Source organism: Schistocerca cancellata, chromosome 8 (assembly GCF_023864275.1).
Source record: "Schistocerca cancellata isolate TAMUIC-IGC-003103 chromosome 8, iqSchCanc2.1, whole genome shotgun sequence".
In the NCBI taxonomy this organism is placed as follows: domain Eukaryota; kingdom Metazoa; phylum Arthropoda; class Insecta; order Orthoptera; family Acrididae; genus Schistocerca; species Schistocerca cancellata.
The window spans coordinates 96,381,260-96,403,792 of NC_064633.1; the positions used below are offsets into that span (position 1 = coordinate 96,381,260).

Here is a 22,533-nt window from a genome sequence, read left to right on the forward strand (position 1 = left end):
CGTAAAAAACAACTTCACATGTTACAACACACATCTGTCAGTAATTTTTTTCTATAAGTAAATATTTTTCGTAAATAATACTGTAATGGAAATATTGCAAGTTACAACCTTACTGCGTTTTGACAAATACTACGGACGTAGAAACAATATTGAAAAACATTCTGTGTGTATGTTGCTGCTGAAGCTTGCGTATTTTTGATAGTTATTTCACACGTGTAAATAACGTAAGTTAGATACTTCGCGTATATTTGGTAATTAATACAGAATTGGAAATAACATAGTGAATCTTGACTTGAACATTATGTGTTGGTGATGAAGCTTTTGTGATCTGAGCTAGCGAACAAGTGCTGAAGCTTTTGTGCCTTTGACAGAAATTTTAGATGCAGAAATACTGTACATCACACACTTTGTATATTTGACGGACGTTTTAAATGTATGAATTACATTCGCGTGTTAATGTATCATGCCGACGAAAGTTGCGCATTTTGACAGATATTTTAAACATGAAATACTGTTAGTTGGACCAGTACTGTCAATATCTTTACGTATCTCGTTGCTGGAGTCGCCGTCGCTATAGTACTTCCACTTTGTTCATGTTTAGCCACTCCGCCGTGTTTGTGTTCGTCCTACGGTTGTACGAAGTCAGCTTTTGTTCATCAAGATAGATCTGTCTGCTGAAATTGCGTCTGTCCCTTTTATTGTCCTGAATAAATATGTGAAGTTCATCCTTTTTATTTATGAGGGTACTAAATGCAGTTTGTTTAATATCCTTGGCTTTCTTCAAACTGCAGAATTTTGTGGTACCAGTAACTGTTCAACTGTCGACGCCCGTGAACCATTGAAGCTGTTACTACGTCGGGAAAGTCTTAAACAGCACACCTGTAATTATATTTATTCTGCAGCTGCGACCGAATGTATAGTGAAAGATTGGAAATCACTGGGCTAGGATGGATTGTGGCTTGGTCACAATGGTTCTTCTGACAATTAGTCATGCAAGTAACTTCTCACCAGAAGTGTTCAGATGTAGTACAGTGCCAGGAGTGATATGACAGAGCGGGTGGTGGTGAATCAGTCACACACATATGGGAACGTCATTCTCCCTGAAAGATTTTCCAAGCCCTGCAGAAAACTGTTCCACAGAACACTTCATTTAGTGACCATTATATCGCTCAAAGACTGATACAGTTTCATACTAGAGTGAAGACCGTACTCAGCAATCTCCATGAAGTCATCCACAGTTCTTAAATTAAGGCTACACTGCAAATTGTTACCTGCACCTCCTACAGTGATTACATGATCTTCTTTTCCGAGATCATGCCCAGCGAGCCTAAATCATAGGTGACATCAATGTGCCCTTTGCTTGACTTAAAATACCAACTACAATTTTTCAAAGAACCCTGAAGAAGTTCTGAGATCACTGCCTCTCCCGAAATGGCTAGCATCATTCCGTCCTCGCCGTGAAATTCCTGAAGACTCGTTGGGAAGCAGTCCATTGCGCGAATCTTGCTGAAAGAGAATCGCCGCAAACAACGTGGACTACAGTTTGGTTGAATATGTCTTCCGATTTTGCCGATGCGTGTAACGTCCTCGTGGAATAAGGTAGTAAATAACTTGGTGCCAACGAACGAGCTACTTTCTCGTATTGTGCTTAGCGACACGTATTTATGTAGTCGTTGTACGTCTACAGATACGATACGGCATCGCCTTACTTGTGGCTGTCGTCTGGCAAATTGGTCTTGGATTAGGAAACAACTGGCCTTCCTTACTCCATCTTCTGAGAGTGTATACACTAAGGACGTCATATTGCGCCCAGGTTATTTCTTTATTCCACGATCGAAAACCCATACCGTTATGCGGTTGCTGGGACACTTCGTTCATTATATTGTACAAGGTGACAAGGCGAGGGGGAAGATCACATGAACTTCTTGCAGTACATTATCATGGCTTATTGAACATGCTCGCGAATTCCCCGATATCGAGATCTCTTCGCCAACGTGTTGAATCTCGTTTTCCGTCGGCAAGGTATTGGTTAATTTCATCTTTCTGGTGATAGGTGTTTTCTTTTGGTATGCATGTTCACATCTGTTTGGTTCGGCTTGTTCTCTCCCAGTTTCCTTGCTTATTATGTTTTGTGTTTTGACTCTGTATCGCTCCAGTTCTATTATAAAATGTGTACAGACGAAATATATATACACACGCGCGTATACAATCGGTGCAATCAAATTGGAATTTTTCTTACTTTGCTATTTAGAATATAATCTGATTTCGTTGTCTTTCTGATTTAGATTTTATAAAAACAAAAAACAAATGCAAATAATATTACATAAATAAAATTTTTTAAAATCAATAAAATATATAAAAATTATATAAAAAATTTATGATACGTATCATGAGACCTTGGTTGTGGTTTGTCGGCCACTTCCTCGGATTTTTTTCCTTTCTCTTTTTATTTATTATTCCGTTATCATAATTAATTTTTTCTCCCATTTGCAGCTTATATTACGTGATGATTTGACTATGGTCTACTGAAGTTCCATGATAGTACCAAGTCGCTCTGATAATAAATAAAAAAAGAACTTGGTCTAGAGGTAGGAGATTAGTAACCAAAATGTCTTCGGTCCCGGGTTCGGATTAATAATCAGTATTCGCGGCCGAATACGTCTGGCAAAAGAAGCCACCCTCATTCTGCCAACGGCCTTGTCAAAGGGGGCGCGGAAGAGCGAACAGAAGTTCAGGACACTCTCTTGTCCTTGGGGTGGGAAACTGTCACTAAAGGCGGAAGAATCAGCAATAATGAACCGCATGAGGATGCAGAAGACAATAGAAACCACTGCATTAAGGACACGTAACGTGTATCCACAGGACATTTTGCCTGTAATTGAAAAAGTGTCATGATGACCTCTCCATTGATAAAAGATTCCGGAATAGGCCCCCATTCATATCTCCGGGAGCGGACTGCTACGAGGAAGGTGACCATTAGAAAAAGATTGAATAATCAACAAAAGAATAACGTTCTATGAATCGGGGCGTGAAATGTCAGAAGGTTGAATGTGGTAGGGAAACTAGAAAATCTGGAAAGTGAAACGCAAAGGCTCAATCGAGATATCGTAGGGGTCAGTGAAGTGAAATGGGAAGAAGATAAGGATTTCTGGTCAGATGAGTGTAGAGTAATATCAACAGCAGCAGAAAATTGTATAATAGGAGTAGGATTCGCTATGAATAGGTAGGTAGGGCAGGAGTGTGTTACTGTGTGCAGTTCAGTGATAGGTCGTTGTTATCAGAATGGACAGCAAACCAACGCCGACAACGATAGGTCAGGGGTACGTGCTGACGCCGCAAGCTGACGGTGAAGAGATAGAGGATACTGAAAGGGTAATATAGTACATAAAGCGAGATGAAATTCTGATAGTCATCGGGGACTGGATGCAGTTTTAGGGGAAGGAGTAGGAGAAAAGGTAACAGGAGAATATGGGTTTGGGAGAAGCAATGAGAGAGGAGAAAGGCTAACTGAGTTCCGTAATAAACTTCAGCTAGTAGTAGCGAACATTCCGTTAGTCAGAGACAGGGACATGTTTCCAGAAACCAGAGCCCATGCTGTGGCTAAGCCACGTCTCTGCAATATCCTTCCTTCCAGGACTGCTAGTTCTGCAAGGTTCGCCGAAGAGCTTCTGTAAATTTTGGAAGGTTGGAGATAGCTCAGTCTGCCGCCATCACGATACCTCAGCGTGTTCGGTCAGAGGGTTAGCTACCTTCTGCAATAAAAGAAAGTGAGTTGATGGATCAACGATGAACTTGAATAAGCGTCATGTGATATGTGTCCCCCCACCCCCCCCCCTACCCACCGAAAAATAGAACGAACAAATTGAGATCAACAAGAAAAAGTCGGTAGAGCACATGCCCGCAAAAGGCAAAGGTCCCGAATTTGAGCCTCGGTCCGGCCAGGAAGTTTCAGGGATGTAGTCTTTCGCCACTACTGTCCAATCTTCACATCAAAGAAGCAATGATGGAAATATAAAAAAGGTTAAGGAGTGGAAAAAAATTTAATGAGTACAGAATATGGAGTGAGAGTAAAGAGGAAAGTAATGAGAAGTAGTAGAAATGAGTACAGCGAAAAATTTAACATCAGGATTGATGGTCATCAAGTAGATGAAGTTAAGAAATTCCGCCTCATATGCAGCAGAATAATCAATGATGCTCAGACCAAAGATGACATCAAAAGCAGACTTTCACTGCCGAAAAGTGAGTTCCTGGCCAAGAGAATTCTACTACTATCAAAAATAGGCCTTAATTTGAGGAATAAATTTCTGAGAATGTATGTTTGGAGCACAGCATTGCATGGTAGTGAAATATGGACTGTGGTAAAATCGGAACAGAACAGAAGCGAAGCATTTGACATGTTGTGCTACAGACAAATGTTGAAAATTAGGGGGACTGGAAAGGTAAGGAATGAGGAAATTCTGTGCAAAATAGGAGAGGAAAGGAATATGTGGAAAACACTGACAAGGAGAAGGGACTGGACGATAGGACATCTGTTACAACATCAGCGAATGGCTTCCACGGTACTACAAGGAGCTGTAGGGAACAAAAACGGTAGAAAAAGACAGAGATTGGAATACATACAGCAAATAATTGACGACAAAGGTTGCAGGTGCTACTCTGGGATGAAGAGGTTGGCACAGGAGTGGAACTACTGATGGGTAGCAACAAACCAGTCACAAAAAAAAAAATTGATGTGGTGGCAAGGCGATGCGCTGGGAAGGTGACTATCTTCTCAGAGAAACTTCCTCTTTTCCCTCGAGATGATTAGCTGTGTTGAGTCGCGGTAAGTGTACACACATCGTATTTTGCCTGAGTCACCCTGCTGAAAATCAAGAGCGAATTAAGCCACTGGTGTGATACGTTCTGCTGTTGGTAGGGTCAGTGGTGGCAGTGCGAAATTTAATCTCTTCCTCAATACAGATTATGTAGTATCACTAATTATTTTCTCCATACTGCTGATGACAGTTCTCTGAGGTTCTTCTTGTGGTGTTTCAGATGCAGTGAATTCATATTCAGTAGTATGCAGTGCCCTGTTGGCTATAGACCGGCTATCTGTAGTAGACACCACTCCCATGAATCAGGGGAAAGTGTAGACTGCAGGTGGTGTTAGATTACTCTTGAGGTCTCATCGAGTCCATGTCGAGTGTAGCAGATTCATCCATTGATCAGGGTCTGACTGACTCTTCTGGTGATCCAGTTGATGGTTGTGGTTCCGATACAATGAATGACCCTCATTAATGCTAGTACAATTAGGTCCTCTTGGCATCTCAGCAGAAAGACAATGGAGACCAAAAGACGCTCGTTCTCATTCTGGAGCTTTTCGAGCTTCTTAATTTTACTGTGTGTCTCTTCCCTGTAGAGGTACTTGATATGGTTTTATGTTTCCCCAGCGCATGATCATGTCGAATATTTCTCGAGCAGTCAGAAGGATGGCACCATCCAGATGATGCAATATTTGAGTAAGCGAACTTCTTGTCATCTTAAGGCGTTCCTGATGTCTATCTGATTTTTGCTGGATGCCGCCTTTATATCCTATTCCCCCTTCTGCAAGCTCGAGCTAACCAACTTTAGCTGTGGATCTGGTGCAGTGGTGGGGTAAGAGGGAGACAGGGGCGACACAGGGCTGTCAGTAGTGCTATGTCCGGTGTCAGATGTGCTGGCATGGTGACAATACCTCTTTCTATCTTTTCAGTTTTTGTGGAAGGAGTGGATTTTCACGTAGATTGTCGTTGTACATTGATCATTCTCAAGGCTGGGTCCTAAGTCTTGCTTAGTTGACAGCTGCTGTAGATCTCTATTGCTTCGTTTTGAATAAAATCCCAGAAGATTTTGGCCTAGTGCATTAACTTGGTGTTGTCGTAATTCATGGTATGTCCTTGGGAGATGCAGTGTTCTTCCACAGTGGATTTTGTCGTTTCTGAGGCGTTTATGCTGTGAGTCTATTCTGTACCGTCCCGATAGCGTGGCCCACATACATTTTCGCACACAGACAAGGCATGTACGGTAGACTCCCCTCTTCAGAATCCTAGGTCATCCCTGGCCAAGGATATGGACTCACCCCTGAGAATTATCAAAGCAGAGTGGCAGTCTACAAAGAAATCTGCTCCAGCAATAAGACCTGGAGGAGACAAGGACGTATTGTCATAACGCTGGCAGAGATCCGCTACTGAGGGCACTGGGTGGAACCCAAGCACTATGCTGCACTCACCACCGCCCTAGGTCAGAGACGGCTCTGGGAGGGATGGGGGACTGGGGGAGGTGAAGAGGGTATAAAGGTGGAAATCAATCAGTTATCAGGAACGCCTGAAGGTTGGAAGAAGTTGGCTTGCGGAAGCGTCACGCCTTCTGGATGACAAAACCCACCTGAAAACTCGGGAAATTTTCCAGATGTTCCTAGGCTTGGTAAACCCAAAATCAGCCATCAGGTACCTCCATGTGATGATTAGCAGCATTAAGAAACTGTACAATCTTCGTAACTGGAAAGCGTGCCTTTTGGCCACACTTGTCTACCTGTAAAGATCCTGAGAGATCCAAACCGTACCATCAGAAACCCAGACACCTGCCAGTCTTGTCCAGCTAAGACAGTGCACCCACTACGACCGACACGGACATGACGAAACCTCGAGAGGACTCTTCGCATTCCATCTGCAGTTGGCGTCGTCCCAACCCCTAATTTGTGGGCGTGGTTACATTAATAACCTGGTCTCAAGCGAAAAGGGCGTGGCTGTCAGCTACATGCAGACAGACTGCTAAATATAAACACATTGTGGCTAAACGACCACAAAAAGAACGTCAGGGGATTGTCATCAATTGTGCAGAGAAACTAATTGACAGTGCTACCTTGTCTGTACTAAGGAAGGAGATAAATTTCACACTGACGCTGATGAGCATTTACTACTGCAGAATTTATCAGTGTGGTGGACCACGTCTTGCTTGCTCTTCCACTGGAGAACGCAGATGAAATATGAGGCAAAATATGCCATACACTTACCGAGGCTGCTCTATCAAAGCCAAACATTTCCAAGGACATCTGTTGCTGCAACAGTTACTGCCAAATTAATCGTGTCCTCAGATCACCTAACTCCTTAATTTACTTACTTTGCTTGCATTATTATTATTACTGTTCTTTTCTTAACATAAGATCTGGCCTCTTGATTTTGTCAAATACTAACTTTTTTCGTTTTACTATTGAGTATATAAAATTAAACATTATTTTAAGAGAATTAATGCAGAGTCTACAACGAGGCTCAACAGGGTGTCTTGTGGCTCATATCTAAATTATTTATTTACATAAAAATTGTACATAAGAAAAGTTAATTAGAGAACTACTATACGGGGTGGTCAGGAACAGTCTGAAAAGCTTGTAAGGATGTCGCAACGTAAGTTGTGCCGAGAAATAATTATTAAGAAAAAAATATTATACCTTGCATTGATTTCGAGTTAACTAGCCCATCAGGGCATTTTCAAGCGATCCGACCCAGACGGTGTCGCCAAACGTTTTCTTCTTTTGATTTCCTAGAACCGAACAAGACAGCGATACCAAAATTGGACTTGGGGAGATAGTAAGGATCGAATCTGAGCCAAAGGCCAAGGGATCTTGTGCACTATCATCTGCGCTATGAGAACAACTGACATTAGCTGTATCTGTCGGGACGCCTGAATCTGGTCACGTGCAACAGCTTGATTGGCTAACTTCAATGCCAATTAACTGGGATACGCCACCATGTACGAAGTCTCTCCTGCAACAGTTATTTAGCAGCACAATCTGCCCAGCAACACTTTTACAGACTTTTCAGAGTGTATACTAGGTACCAGCGAACATTGTGTACTGTATAGTGGGTCATATTATGGGAAGAGACCTCACACTGCTCGCACTGTGTTACAGTGGCCTGGCTGACAACGCTGCTGTTGGTGTTGGTGGTGACGTCAGCAGTCGCTGACTTCCAGACTCAACTCGATGAGGATAGCAATCGACTTGTGATCACCACGAGAAAGGGTGAGTGCTCTGGCCAGCGTCTGAAGAAATGAGAAACAGTAAAATTTTCGAGAAAATAATTGTGGTTGTGCAATCCAGGGAGTAAGTTTTATGTTTAGGTAAAAACCCTAAAGCTTTACTGTCTGATTAGAAAAATTAAGTACTAAAATTCACTTCACTCATAAATATTACAAGGAAGGTATATGACAAAAAACTCAAGTTGTTGTAAGATGTTATAATTTTTTGGTGCCAAGTGCACTTTAAGAACCCTAAACCATTGCTTTCGAGTAGGAAACTCAACTACAAAGGATAATTTACAGTGTACGAATACGCTTGTCCATCATGAGCAGTAACAAATCTGACAGTGCCACCCTTACTCCAATACATTAACACAACCCAAGTAATAGGGAAAACTCTACCAACCGGGCGTGAGTCGTGCTTCGGTAGCTCAGTTGATAGAGCACTTGCCCGCGAAAGGCAAAGGTCCCGAGTTCGAGTCTCGGTCGGGCACACAGTTTTAATCTGCCAGGAAGTTTCATATCAGCGCACACTCCGCTGCAGAGTGAAAATCTCATTCTGGAAACATCCCCCAGGCTGTGGCTAAGCCATGTCTCCGCAATATCCTTTCTTTCAGGAGTGCTAGTTCTGCAAGGTTCGCAGGAGAGCTTCTGTAAAGTTTGGAAGGTAGGAGACGAGATACTGGCAGAAGTAAAGCTGTGAGTACCGGGCGTGAGTCGTGCTTCGGTAGCTCAGTTGGTAGAGCACTTGCCCGCGAAAGGCAAAGGTCCCGAGTTCGAGTCTCGGTCGGGCACACAGTTCTAATCTTCCAGGACGTTTCATATAAGAGCACACTCCGCTGCAGAGTGAAAATCTCATTCTGGAACTAATTGAAAAGATTATCCATTTCATATGTATATTTGGAAACTTGTTTGTTGAATATATTACACTTTTTCCTCACATAAACGGCTATCTAGTAATTATCTCTTTTTAAATGTCGCATTCACGAAATTGCAACGGAATGGTGTGATTAAAATTTAGCACATACCATTATTCTGTTTATATTTTCCTACTTTAAAAGACGGCCGGTGTGGCCGTGCAGTTCTAGGCGCTTCAGTCTGGAACCGCGTGACCGCTACGGTCGCGGGTTCGAATCCTGCCTCGGGCATGGATGTGTGTGATGTCCTTAGGTTAGTTAGGTTTAAGTAGTTCTAAGTTCCAGGGGACTGATGACCATAGATCTTAAGTTCCATAGTGCTCAGAGCCATTTGAACCATTTTGAACCTACTGTAAAATTATCTCGTTCATCTTCATCACTAAGTGCATTCCTACTGCTCATAAATTAGATTCGACCTTCAGTGTGTGAGGCTACTGTCAGGTTTTGAGTTCGGATTATATATGAAAGTGTATCCTCAAATGCCCTGATTTAAAAAATTGTGCTGTCTTATATACCAAGTTTTTTCCAATGAATTACATTTAGCAACACTATTTAATCGCCAAAATGTTAAACAAAGTCACGTAAGCTTTATGAGCACAACGGTTTATAATAGGCTTTGGAAACTGAAATGAAGTAAACATGAGAAATCGTATCTAGTATCTCACGCAGCGTTTAAGCGAAGTGGCTTATAGCCATTTTCTTTGCCATGAAAATGTATTCCCTATTTGTGGTAATGATAAACAAAATACGAATAAGCATATATTTGTGGAAAATCACAACGTTCCTGCGGACAGCGTCAGCTCCAGAACACACATTGGAAACATCCAGAGAAATACGAAGTATTCTTTTCGAATGGTTAATACTGTTGCTGATATCAACTGCCATTAGAAAGTCAGAGTGACAGCTAAGCAACAGGTGTTGAATCAGATTACCACAGGACAATAGTTAAATATAAATTGAGCAAGTACACTTAAACAACAAAATGTATGGTGAGGAGAATAGTTATAAATTCGTCTGACTGATCTGAAAAGTGGGAAAGTCACAACGGTGTAGACATTACTCGTGTCCAAAGAATATGTGGCGAACATGTAACCGTAGTGTAAGAAAATTCACTTAAGTATGGTCGAATGTAATTTGTGAAACATTTACAAAGGTTCATTACTGGAGAGGGTAACTAAGTTGCCTGTACTACTATTTGCATTGGGTGATAGCAAGCAGATTTTGTACCAGGCGTAGAAAATAGCGGCCTCAAAAAGCACTTGTGAGAGTTATCGTTGTGGAAGATTGCGTTGCTAACACACAACCCAGCTACATGCGACCATCTCATCCTATGCGAACTGAGTGATCAGCAGCATTTGACACCAGAAACTCCTCCTTCCTCAACGAAGGAAACGCAAGACAAGTATCTACACAAACGCAAGCTCCAAGCATACAATATGAGCGGGCAGCGATGTAGATGGACCATACTCCCGAAAATCGAAAACTGACTTCCAGGGTATCTCATAGGCTGAGCTCAAAGATAACTATAGCGTTCGTAATTTCGTTTAGTAAGTCACAGCTGCAAAATACTAACGCGAATTATTTACAGATGAATGGAAAAACAGGTAAAAGCCGACCTCAGGGAAAAGATCAATTTGGATTCCGTAGAAATGTTGGAACACGTGAGGCAATACTGACCCTACGACTTATCGTAGAAAAAAGATTAAGGAAAGGAACACCTATGTTTCTAGCATTTGTAGACTTAGAGAAAGCTTTTGACAATGTTGACTGGTGTACTCTCTTTGAAATTCTGATGGTGGCAGGGGTAAAATACAGGGAGCGAAAGGCTATTTACAATTTGTACAGAAACCAGATGGCAGGTATAAGAGTCGAGGGACATGAAAGGGAAGCAGTGGTTGGGAAGGGAGTGCGACAGGGTTGTAGCCTCTCCCCGATGCTATTCAATCTGTATATTGAGGAAGCAGTAAAGGAAACAAAAGAAAAGTTCGGAGTAGGTATTAAAATCCATGGAGAAGAAATAAAAACTTTGAGGTTCGCCGATGACATTGTAATTCTGTCAGAGACAGCAAAGGACTTGGAAGAGTAGCTGAACGGAATGGACAGTGTCTTGAAAGGAGGGTATAAGATGAACATCAACAAAAGCCAAACGAGGGTAATGGAATGTAATCGAATTAAGTCGGGTGATGCTGAGGAAATTAGATTAGGAAATGAGACACTTAAAGTAGTAAAGGAGTTTTCCTATTTGGGGAGCAAAACAACTGATGATGGTCGAAGTAGAGAGGATATAAAATATAGACTGGCAATGGGAAGGAAAGCGTTTCTGAAGAAGAGAAATTTGTTAACATCGACTATAGATTTCAGTGTCAGGAAGTCGTTTCTGAAGGTATTTGTATGGAGTGTAGCCATGTGTGGAACTGAAACATGGACGATAAGTAGTTTAGACAAGAAGAGAATAGAAGCTTTCGAAATGTGGTGTTACAGAAGAATGCTGAAGATTAGATGGGTAGATCACATAACTAATGAGGAGGTATTGAATAGAATTGGGGAGAAGAGGAGCTTGTGGCACAACTTGACTAGAAGAAGGGATCGGTTGGTAGGACATGTTCTGAGGCATTAAGGGTTCACCAATTTAGTACTGGAGGGCAGCGTGGAGGGTAAAAATCGTAGAGGGAGACCAAGAGATGAATACACTAAGCACATTCAGAAGGATGTAGGCTGCAGTAGGTACTGGGAGATGAAGAAGCTTGCACAGGATAGAGTAGCATGGAGAGCTGCATCAAACCAGTCTCAGGACTGAAGACCACAACAACAACAACAATTTCTTATCTTTGCAGTAACTCTCCAATGACTATTATGCCCACATGTAAGAACTGTAAAATAGTAAAAATGAATATTGAAATTTGCAAATTTAACAGCCAATTGTCGAGTGACTGGATGCAATAAATTCTGAGTGTGTATCTGCATAATGTTTCAGATGGCCAGAATGTTGAAGTTGGCTACGTTACACTTGGAAACGCTACGGGCTCTCCCAAACTGCGCTCTGACTCTGTGTTTATCGCAGATGGCCCCTCATTATTTGAGCCAAAAATCACTCACCGTCGCCCACGTGGAGCATCGTTTTGCCCCAAAGTAGAATTGACATCTGAGGGTCCTGGAACGGCTCTGCACGCTTGTGTCAACCATTCGAGTAGTCATATCTATGGAGGACCCGAGCAATACAACCAGAGCTGGTTCACGGAGCACAACGTGTACAGCAATTACTCGTACGTCAGCAAACAGCAAGACAATATGGGCGTGGCCGAGCGTTACTGGCTGTTCTCCGATGGCCGTTACCTTTATATTCCTCCTCATGTGACGCTTTTTATAGAACAAAACACAAATAAATCAAAGGAGAAAATATGTTTCACTGCGGACAACAAGCAACCTTACCCGGTCAATCGGACACAAGTTCTTTTGAAGTACACTCTCTGCTACTATGATAATGCGAGAGAAGCACACGAGAATGCCATCGAAGAATACTTCGACAAACCCTTAGACATTCCAGACGAGCGCATGACCACTCATCCCATATGGTCTACGTGGGCGCGTTACAAGAGAGATATCAACGACGCAAAAGTGAGGCAGTTCGCCAGCGAGATAGTCGAACACGGCTTCAGCAACAGCCAGATTGAGATAGATGACAAGTGGGAGACTTGTTACGGCAGCCTCACGTTCGACCCCAACAAGTTCCCTGATGTCAGAGCGCTCGTAAAAGACCTGCACTCGATGGGGTTCCGTGTGACGCTGTGGGTGCACCCGTTCATCAACTCTGACTGCGAACCGCATTACTCGAGGGCGCTGCAGAGGGGCTGGTTCGTCACCAACACCGAGGGCAGCACCATCACCAGCTGGTGGAACGGCCAGGGCGGCATCGTCGACTTCACCAACGCTACGACTGCAGGCGAATGGTCGAGTCAGCTGTGGGTAAGTAGCGCCGATGCGAGCTTTTAGTTTCTGAGCGCTACTGGCTTGCTGTCTTACCTTTTCCAGAGGTCGGTGAAATCTTCAAATTTTATAGTCCTGTCCTCCTCAGTTTCGCGCAATATTACGGTATATTAATAATTTTTACTTACGGACCGTCTGACAGCAACTGAATAAAACACAATTTTTGTGCCATACGCGTTTCGCCTTTATTTTCTGCAAGGCATCATCAGTGGCCTGGAATATGTACATATGTTAGCTATTTTATTTACATTTTTGTCATTGTGCCTATAGGTTATAAACAGTTCTGGTGGTTGGTATTTCCTATTAAGTAGTAATGTTTTGGACTGTACTTACAGGTTGCGTGGACAATTTCCTACATATTACGCTCCTGTTGCATTTTTGGTGTTGTTCTTCTTCTTATGAACGCCAATTTGCGGTTTTTTTCGCCATCCCACAACACTATGCACAGAACGCTTGTTTTAAAGCAATGTTTTGGTTTCTGTTGACGACTGTCAAATGTTTTTGCCAAAGATCGAATTTTATTGCCAAACTTATGAGTGTAACTATTGAAGTATCTGTGGTCTGTTCGTGTATGCATTTGTGTGTGCGTATGTGTGTGTGTGTGTGTGTGTGTGTGTGTGTGTGTGTATGTGTGTGTGTGTTTTTTGGTGTGATATATATTTTTTTGTGCTGTGTGTGTGTGTGTGTGTGTGTGTGTGTGTGTAAGTTTTTTTTATTTTTTTTATTTTTTTAATCCTGTGTGTGAGTGTGTGTGTGTGTGTGTGTGTGTGTGTGTGTGTGTGTGTCCAGATGATATGGGGAAGAGTTCTCTTTCTTTTTTTGTTTTTTTTTGTTTTTATTTTTTTATTATTATTTTTTGTTTTATGTTATCATTTCCTTTACTAAGTGTAGTAGGGAGCCTGTGCTGATGTGTGTTTGTTCATTTATCACATGTTTGTTTTCTGCTATGGTGAAATGTTTTCAGTCTGTCATAAAGGTGGTGTGTATGGCAATGAAACTGCTTGTTTTTGCGCCATGCATGTTATACAGTATTTTATCTGCCGCAGTGTCCGACTATAAATCTGACGCTACGGGCTATTCTCAGTTCGGATATCATAAATTTCCTTGAGACAGAGCTTCTGCCCATGAATCAGCACAGTTCAGAGAACACCACTCTTGCGGGAGATAATTATCTCTCATTGTATGCTGCGAACCATGGATGAAAGGCAAAAGGTTGATTCCTCATTCCTAGATTTCTGAAAATCATTTTGAACATTGCCCCCAGAGCAAACTGTTAACGATGGTACGAGCTAACGGAATAAGTTCTCAGGTATATGAGTGGCTCGCAGACTTGTTAAGTTGCACAACACAGTACGTTGTACTCGACGGCGAGTGTTCGTCAGAGACATGGGGACCATCAGGAGCGCCCGAGGGAAGAGTTACAGGACCGCTGTTATCTTCTGTGTGCGTAAATGATCTGCCGGATAGACGGGGTGAGCAGCAATTGGAGGCAGTTGGCTGGTGATGCTGTGGTGTACGGAAAGGTGTCGAAGGTGAGTGACTGTCGGAAGATAAAAGATGACTTGGGCCAAATTTTTAGTTAGTGCTATGAGTGGCAGCTAGCTCTAAATGTATAAAAGTTTAAGTTAATGCAGATCGGTAGGGAAAACAAACCTGTAATGTTCGAATGCAGCATTAGTACCGTGCTGCTTGACACAGTCACGTCGACTAAATACACTCCTGGAAACTGAAATAAGAACACCGTGAATTCATTGTCCCAGGAAGGGGAAACTTTATTCACACATTCCTGGGGTCAGATACATCGCATGATCACACTGACAGAACCACAGGCACATAGACACAGGCAACAGAGCATGCACAATGTCGGCACTAGTACAGTGTATATCCACCTTTCGCAGCAATGCAGGCTGCTATTCTCCCATGGAGACGATCGTAGAGATGCTGGATGTAGTCCTGTGGAACGGCTTGCCATGCCATTTCCACCTGGCGCCTCAGTTGGACCAGCGTTCGTGCTAGACGTGCAGACCGCGTGAGACGACGCTTCATCCAGTCCCAAACATGCTCAATGAGGGACAGATCCGGAGATCTTGCTGGCCAGGGTAGTTGACTTACACCTTCTAGAGAACGTTGGGTGGCACGGGATACATGCGGACGTGCATTGTCCTGTTGGAACAGCAAGCTCCCTTTCCGGTCTAGGAATGGTAGAACGATGGGTTCGATGACGGTTTGGATGTACCGTGCACTATTCAGTGTCCCCTCGACGATCACCAGTGGTGTACGGCCAGTGTAGGAGATCGCTCCCCACACCATGATGCCGGGTGTTGGCCTGTGTGCCTCGGTCGTATGCAGTCCTGATTGTGGCGCTCACCTGCACGGCGCCAAACACGCATACGACCATCATTGGCATCAAGGCAGAAGCGACTCTCATCGCTGAAGACGACACGTCTCCATTCGTCCCTCCATTCACGCCTGTCGCGACACCACTGGAGGCGGGCTGCACGATGTTGGGGCGTGAGCGGAAGACGGCCTAACGGTGTGCGGGACCGTAGCGCAGCTTCATGGAGACGGTTGCGAATGGTCCTCGCCGATACCCCAGGAGCAACAGTGTCCCTAATTTGCTGGGAAGTGGCGGTGCGGTCCCCTACGGCACTGCGTAGGATCCTACGGTCTTGGCGTGCATCCGTGCGTCGCTGCGGTCCGGTCCCAGGTCGACGGGCACGTGCACCTTCCGCCGACCACTGGCGACAACATCGATGTACTGTGGAGACCTCACGCCCCACGTATTGAGCAATTCGGCGGTACGTCCACCCGGCCTCCCGCATGCCCACTATACGCCCTCGCTCAAAGTCCGTCAACTGCACATACGGTTCACGTCCACGCGATGGAGCTCCGTATGCCACGGCAAACTGGCTGACACTGACGGCGGCGGTGCACAAATGCTGCGCAGCTAGCGCCATTCGACGGCCAACACCGCGGTTCCTGGTGTGTCCGCTGTGCCGTGCGTGTGATCATTGCTTGTACAGCCCTCTCGCAGTGTCCGGAGCAAGTATGGTGGGTCTGACACACCGGTGTCAATGTGTTCTTTTTTCCATTTCCAGGAGTGTATCTAGGCGTATCACTACAAAGCGCTATGAAACGGAACGAACATGTAGAGACTTTAGTAGCGTAGGTGACTTCGTCTTGTAGGGATAATTTTTGGAAGTTGAGTATCACTCGAGTGTTTGTAATCAGTGGCAGGTCGGATGGAAGATATCGAATCAATTTGGAGGCCGGCCCCCAGATTTGTTACCGATAGGCTCTAACGGCAAGCAAGATCACTACTGAGACCATCTGGAGAACCAGAATTTGAATCTGCCTGCGGAACGATTCTGCTGCCACCAACGTACATTTGCGTGAGAATCACATAAATAAGAGAAATTAGAGCCAGTGCAGGGGGTGGAACAGGAAAGGAAATCTGTAGCAGTGGTAAACAGTCCCCTCCGCCAGGCACCATATGGTGGTTTGCGGGGTGTGCAGATGCAGATTCAAATTTGATGAAGATTTATGTAATATCCACTTAATTTAAGGTAGGTAAGGCATGGATCTCTGGCACAGAAATTTTCATTAAGTTCCTTCAGAATGATCCGCGTGGAGTACATCCGAAAATTGCTACAAGTGGTTATTACATCGATAAGAGAACTATGTGAACTATCTGTTGCCACAGGGATACCAAAAAGGGAAATATAGTTCACTGTATACAGGGTGTTACAAAAAGGTACGGCCAAACTTTCAGGAAATATTCCTCACACACAAATAAAGAAAAGATGTTATGTGGACATGTCCGGAAACGCTTAATTTCCATGTTAAAGCTCATTTTAGTTTCGTCAGTATGTACTGTACTTCCTCGATTCACCGCCAGTTGGCCAAATTGAAGGAAGGTAATGTTGACTTCGGTGCTTGTGTTGACATGCGACTCATTCCTCTACAGTACTAGCATCAAGCACATCAACAGGTTAGTGTTCATCACGACCGTGGTTTTGCAGTCAGTGCAATGTTTACAAATGCGGAGTTGGCAGATGCCCATTTGATGTATGGATTAGCAAGGGGCAATAGCCGTGGTGCGGTACGTTTGTATCGAGACAGATTTCCAGAACGAAGGTGTCCCGACAGGAAGAGGTTCGAAGCAATTGATCGGTGTCTTCGGGAGCACGGAACAATCCAGCCTATGACTCACGACTTGGGAACACCTAGAACGACGAGGACACCTGCAATGGACGAGGCAATTCTTCGTGCAGCTGACGATAACCCTAATGTCAGCGTCAAAGTTGATGCTGTACAAGGTAACGTTGACCACGTCATTGTATGGAGGGTGCTACGGGAGAACCAGTTGTTTCCGTACCATGTACAGCGTGTGCAGGCACTATCATCAGCTGATTGGCCTCCACGGGCACACTTCTGCGAATGGTTCATCCAACAATGTGTCAATCCTCATTTCAGTGCAAATGTTCTCTTTACGGATGAGGCTTCATTCCAACGTGATCAAATTGTAAATTTTCACAATCAACATGTGTGGGCTGACGAGACTCCGCACGCAATTGTGCAATCACGTCATCAACACAGATTTTCTGTGAACGTTTGGGCAGGCATTGTTGGAGATGTCTTGATTGGGCCCCATGTTATTCCACCTACGCTCAATGGACCACGTTATCATGATTCCATACGGGATACTCTACCTGTGCTGCTAGAACATGTGCCTTTACAAGTACGACACAATATGTGGTTCATGCACGATGGAGCTCCTGCACATTTCAGTCGAAGTGTTCGTACGCTTCTCAACAACAGATTCGGTGACCGATGGATTAGTAGAGGCGGACCAATTCTCCTGAGCTCAACCATCTTGACTTTCATTTATGGGGGCATTTGAAATCTCTTGTCTACGCAACCCCGGTACCAAATGTAGAAACTCTTCGTGCTCGTATTGTGGACGGCTGTGATACAATACGCCATTCCCCATGGCTGCATCAGCACATCAGGGATTCCATGCGACGGAGGGTGGATGCATGTATCCTCGCTAACGGAGAACATTTTGAACAATTCCTGTAACTAAGTGTTTGAAGTCACGCTCGTACGTTCTGTTGCTGTGTGTTTCCATTTCATGATTAATGTGATTTGAAGAGATGTAATAAAATGAGCTCTAACATGGAAAGTAAGCGTTTCCGGACAGATGTCCACATAACATACTTTCTTTCTTTGTATATGAGGAATGTTTCCTGAAAGTTTAGCCGTACCTTTACCTTTTTGTAACACCCTGTATAGAAAATAGTTCGCTGCCACGTTTGTTGAAACCGATCCAATGGAAAAGGGAAAATGTATGTCTACATCTACATCTACATACATATTCCGCAATCCACCATACGGTGCGTAGCGGAGGGTACCTTCAAATGGTTCAAATGGCTCTGAGCACTATGGGACTTAACTTCTAAGGTCATGAGTCCCCTAGAACTTAGAACTACTTAAACCTAACTAACCTAAGGACATCACACACATCCATGCCCGAGGCAGGATTCGAAAATGCAACCGTAGCGGCCGCGCGGTTCCAGACTGTAGCGCCTTTAACCTCGTACCACAACTAGCATCTTCTCTCCCTGTTCCACTCCCAAACAGAACGAGTGAAAAATGCCTGCCTATATGCCTCTGTACGAGCCCTAATCTCTCTTATCTTATCTTTGTGGTCTTTCCGCGAAATATAAGTTGGCGGCAGTAAAATTGTTCTGCAGTCAGCCTCAAATGCTGGTTCTCTAAATTTCCTCAATAGCGATTCACGAAAAGAACGCCTCCTTTCCTGCAGAGAATCCCACCCGAGTTCCTGAAGCATTTCGGTAACACTCGCGTGATGATCAAACCTATCAGTAACAAATCCAGCAGCCCGCCTCTGAATTGCTTCTATGTCCCTCCTCAATCCGACCTGATAGAGATCCCAAACGCTCGAGCAGTACTCAAGATAATTAAAAAAACCTATTGGTTTTGTGAACCGAGAAACTGCTGTATATGCGTAGTGATTCAATGGGAATACCACTCATATCAACGAGTGGAAACTGATGACTACGTGCAGAGAAGGATGAAACTTTTTTCACTTGCCATAAATGATACTGAGTGAATACTAGAGGTCTGCATTATCTCCGTTTTTTACTGGCGAGTGCCGCTCGCCCCTCTGTCTCTCGGGAGCACGCGGCCGAGCGTCCTCTTCCGACGGCTGCGGGCAGCCGATCGCCAGCGCTCGGCCGAGTGCGCCAAACGCTCGGCCGGTCGCCAGTAACCGGTGGACTCAGTGCCAGCGAGCGACGCTTCGTCACACTCCTTGAGATCAGAGGCCACCGCTTCACATTAAGCACTCACTTATTTCTTTTACAGATGTCTTTCGTTGTGTGCTACCAGTTCTATGACCTAAATAATACACTTGTACAGAGTGTTTCAAAAATGACCGGTACATTTGAAACGGCAATAAAAAGTAAACGAGCAGCGATAGAAATACACCGTTTGTTGCAATATGCTTGGAACAACAGTACATTTTCAGGCGGAAACTTTCGAAATTACAGTAGTTACAATTTTCAACAACAGATGGCGCTGCAAGTGATGTGAAAGGTATAGAAGACAACGCAGTCTGTGGGTGCACCATTCTGTACGTCGTCTTTCCGCTGTAAGCGTGTGCTGTTCACAACGTGCAAGTGTGCTGTAGACAACATGGTTTATTCCTTAGAACAGAGGATTTATCTGGTGTTGGAATTCCACCGCCTAGAACACAGTGTTGTTGCAACAAGACGAAGTTTTCAACGGAGGTTTAATGTAACCAAAGGACCGAAAAGCGATACAATAAAGGATCTGTTTGAAAAATTTCAACGGACTGGGAACGTGACGGATGAACGTGCCGGAAAGGTAGGGCGACCGCGTACGGCAACCACAGAGGGCAACGCGCAGCTAGTGCAGCAGGTGATCCAACAGCGGCTTCGGGTTTCCGTTCGCCGTGTTGCAGCTGCGGTCCGAATGACGCCAACGTCCACGTATCGTCTTATGCGCCAGAGTTTACACCTCTACCACACAAAATTCAAACGCGGCAACCCCTCAGCGCCACTACCATTGCTGCATGAGAGACATTCGCTAACGATATAGTGCACAGGATTGATGACGGCGATATGCATGTGGGCAGCATTTTGTTTACTGACGAAGCTTATTTTTACCTGGACGGCTTCGTCAATAAACAGAACTGGCGCATATGGGGGAACCGAAAAGCCCCATGTTGCAGTCCCATCGTCCCTGCATCCTCAAAAAGTACTGGTCTGGGCCGCCATTTCTTCCAAAGGAATCATTGGCCCATTTTTCAGATCCGAAACGATTACTGCATCACGCTATCTGGACATTCTTCGTGAATTTGTGGCGGTACAAACTGCCTTAGACGACACTGCGAACACCTCGTGGTTTATGCAAGATGGTGCCCGGCCACATCGCACGGCCGACGTCTTTAATTTCCTGAATGAATATTTCGATGATCGTGTGATTGCTTTGGGCTATCCGAAACATACAGGAGGCGGCCTGGATTGGCCTCCCTATTCGCCAGACATGAACCCCTGTGACTTCTTTCTGTGGGGACACTTGAAAGACCAGGTGTACCGCCAGAATCCAGAAACAATTGAACAGCTGAAGCAGTACCTCTCATCTGCATGTGAAGCCATTCCGCCAGACACGTTGTCAAAGGTTTCGGGTAATTTCATTCAGAGACTACGCCATATTATTGCTACGCATGGTGGATATGTGGAAAATATCGTACTATAGAGTTTCCCAGACCGCAGCGCCATCTGTTGTTGAAAATTGTAACTACTGTAATTTCGAAAGTTTGTCTGCCTGAAAATGTACTGTTGTCCCAAGCATATTGCAACAAACGGTGTATTTCTATCGCTGCTCGTTTAGTTTTTATTGCCGTTTCAAATATACCGGTCATTCTTGAAACACCCTGTATATGTTACATTTGATGTTTGTTAATATGTTGCAGACTACTGGAGTTTCGCCTTTGAGGTTATCATGTATTCCAGTAATTGTAACGTTAAAAACTGTATGGTCTGTATTTAGTATTTTGTTCCGTTCGGTAGACAAACGGGAACACAGTAGTCTAATCGTGGACTATGTGTAGCCTATCTCCAAACTCGGCCACGTATACGTTGTACTAATATTGAATGCAGGATCTGGAAGGACTGACGGAGTTAAAAGTAATACTCAAGAAATTTTGTTGCACAAACGTTAATTTCTGAACAAGTTATGACCTGTAAATAACGTTACAAGTGAATCGTGACTATACAGTTCGTTTTTCGTCATTGGCGCTCCCTGATACACAGGCGCCATTTGTGTTCCTGGAGCTATTACTACAGCTGGCGGTTTCAACTTCTTCCTGTGAAGTCAATGAAAGTGGAATCATACATTTATAGAGTTTGAGGAATGTTTCCTTCCTTGTGATTATGTGGTATGTTGTGAATACTTACGTAATTGTGATGGATCAATAAGAGATCATCCACCTTGTCTGATACCAGGCACAATCTTTTGCTGGACAGCAGGTGACCGGCCTGGTTAAAATTTCTCTCGCTGGCAGCACTAGTGACAGGAATACAGAGAACTTTTCTGCCTACTACCGACAGCCTTGGAAATAACCCCGCGTGCGTTTTTCACCACTGCAAAATCTGTCCTTCGGCACAGCTACAGTCGGATTCGGAGAGAGAAAGGTACCTGTCTAGTTCATTGGTAGTAGCCGTGTGTCCATCTTCGTCGTCCTCATCTGAACTCCAGTCCATCCTGGACCTTTTCATGGGAAGAACTTGGTCACTGTTTGCTTGAATGGACTCTAAACATGAATGAAAACACCCGTAAGATATTCCTGTCACCTTCAAATATGTATACACCGTAGTTAGAATTACTGATTACTAGACGGCTATATTTACGGTGACATTTTATATACAGGGTGAGTCACCTAACGTTACCGCTGGATATATTTCGTAAACCACATCAAATACTGACGAACCGATTCCACAGACTGAACGTGAGGAGAGGGGCTAGTGTAATTGTTTAATACAAACCATACAAAAATGCACGCAAGTATGTTTTTAACACAAACCTACGTTTTTTAAATGGAGCCACGTTAGTTTTGCTAGCACATCTGAACATATAAACAAATACGTAATCAGTGCCGTTTGTTGCATTGTAAAATGTTAATTACATCCGGAGATATTGTAACCTAAAGTTGACGCTTGAAACCTCCGACGTTCAGTTGCGTGTTGTAACAAACACGGGCCACGGTCGGCGAGCAGCGTCTGCAGGGACATGTTTACGATGACGACCGTGTTTACAAGTGTGGCTGTAGTGCACTGTTGTGGTTTGGTCTAGCTGTCGCAGTGTCCGCATGTAGCGCTTGCTGCTATTGTTATTCTGCATTCGTCTCAGCACGCAGACCAACTGTAGTACACCGTGTTACCAGACGTCTTTGATAGTGTAGTGTTGTAGGAACTGTGACCATGGTGTATTCTAACTCTGAAAAGGCGGAGATGATACTCATCTATGGCGAGTGTCGACGAAATGCAGCTGA

The 22,533-nt window shown here is 44.1% G+C and overlaps 1 protein-coding gene across 2 annotated transcripts in view; it reads left to right on the top strand.

Annotated features, from left to right (window-relative positions):
• Positions 1-22,533, top strand: part of LOC126094502 (myogenesis-regulating glycosidase-like) — a 161,950-nt gene that overhangs the window by 80,253 nt on the left and 59,164 nt on the right. For both annotated transcript variants that reach the window (XM_049908915.1, XM_049908914.1), the window contains exons 2-3: positions 7,925-8,035; positions 11,923-12,911. In XM_049908915.1, coding sequence (XP_049764872.1) covers positions 7,925-8,035; positions 11,923-12,911 — 1,100 coding nt within the window. The remainder of the gene's footprint in view (positions 1-7,924; positions 8,036-11,922; positions 12,912-22,533) is intronic.